The sequence below is a fragment of the Dipodomys ordii genome, unplaced genomic scaffold (assembly GCF_000151885.1).
Source record: "Dipodomys ordii isolate 6190 unplaced genomic scaffold, Dord_2.0 Scaffold64, whole genome shotgun sequence".
Lineage (NCBI taxonomy): Eukaryota > Metazoa > Chordata > Mammalia > Rodentia > Heteromyidae > Dipodomys > Dipodomys ordii.
Genome location: NW_012267280.1, coordinates 7,539,420 through 7,539,911, shown reverse-complemented (window position 1 = coordinate 7,539,911; position 492 = coordinate 7,539,420). Strand labels below are relative to the sequence as shown.

Genomic DNA, 492 nt, shown 5'->3' with positions numbered 1-492 from the left:
GGAGGCCCGGCGCTTTGCATTTTGCAGGGCTGTTTTGAGGGGGGCGGGGGGGGGCGGAGGAAACGGAAAGCCGCGCCGAGTCGCCGGGGACCCCGGGGCTGAGCCATGTTGAGTCCTGCCACCGGGGAGCAGATCCGCCTGGTGAGCTATGTGGAGGACTACCTGGACTCCATCGAGTCCCTGCCGTTCGACCTGCAGAGAAACGTCTCGCTGATGCGGGAGATCGACGCGAAATACCAAGGTACGGCGGGTGATGGATGGGCGGGGGCGGCCGCGGCCGTCCATCGGTCCTCCCGGACCCGGCGAGATCGGCGGGCCGGGACGGCCTCGTCGCGGGCAGGAACAAAAGGTCCGGATCGCCTTTGATCCCCCGCGGTCCTGTGCGCCGAGCCCGGGGCACGGAGGAGGAAGGAGCGCGAGCAAAGCGCTCTTTGTAGTGGAGCGGCGAGGCGGGTGCTGCGGGGGAGGGGGCGCGGGGCTCGGCCGCGGCGG

General features: G+C 70.5%; 1 protein-coding gene across 1 annotated transcript in view; it reads left to right on the top strand.

The window, feature by feature from the left end:
* Positions 1-11: 11 nt before the first annotated feature.
* Positions 12-492, top strand: part of Ing1 (inhibitor of growth family, member 1) — a 5,864-nt gene continuing 5,383 nt past the window's right edge. Inside the window, exon 1 of the mRNA XM_013022900.1 lies at positions 12-241. Within this exon, the coding sequence (XP_012878354.1) occupies positions 106-241 (136 nt within the window). The 5' untranslated portion in view covers positions 12-105. The remainder of the gene's footprint in view (positions 242-492) is intronic.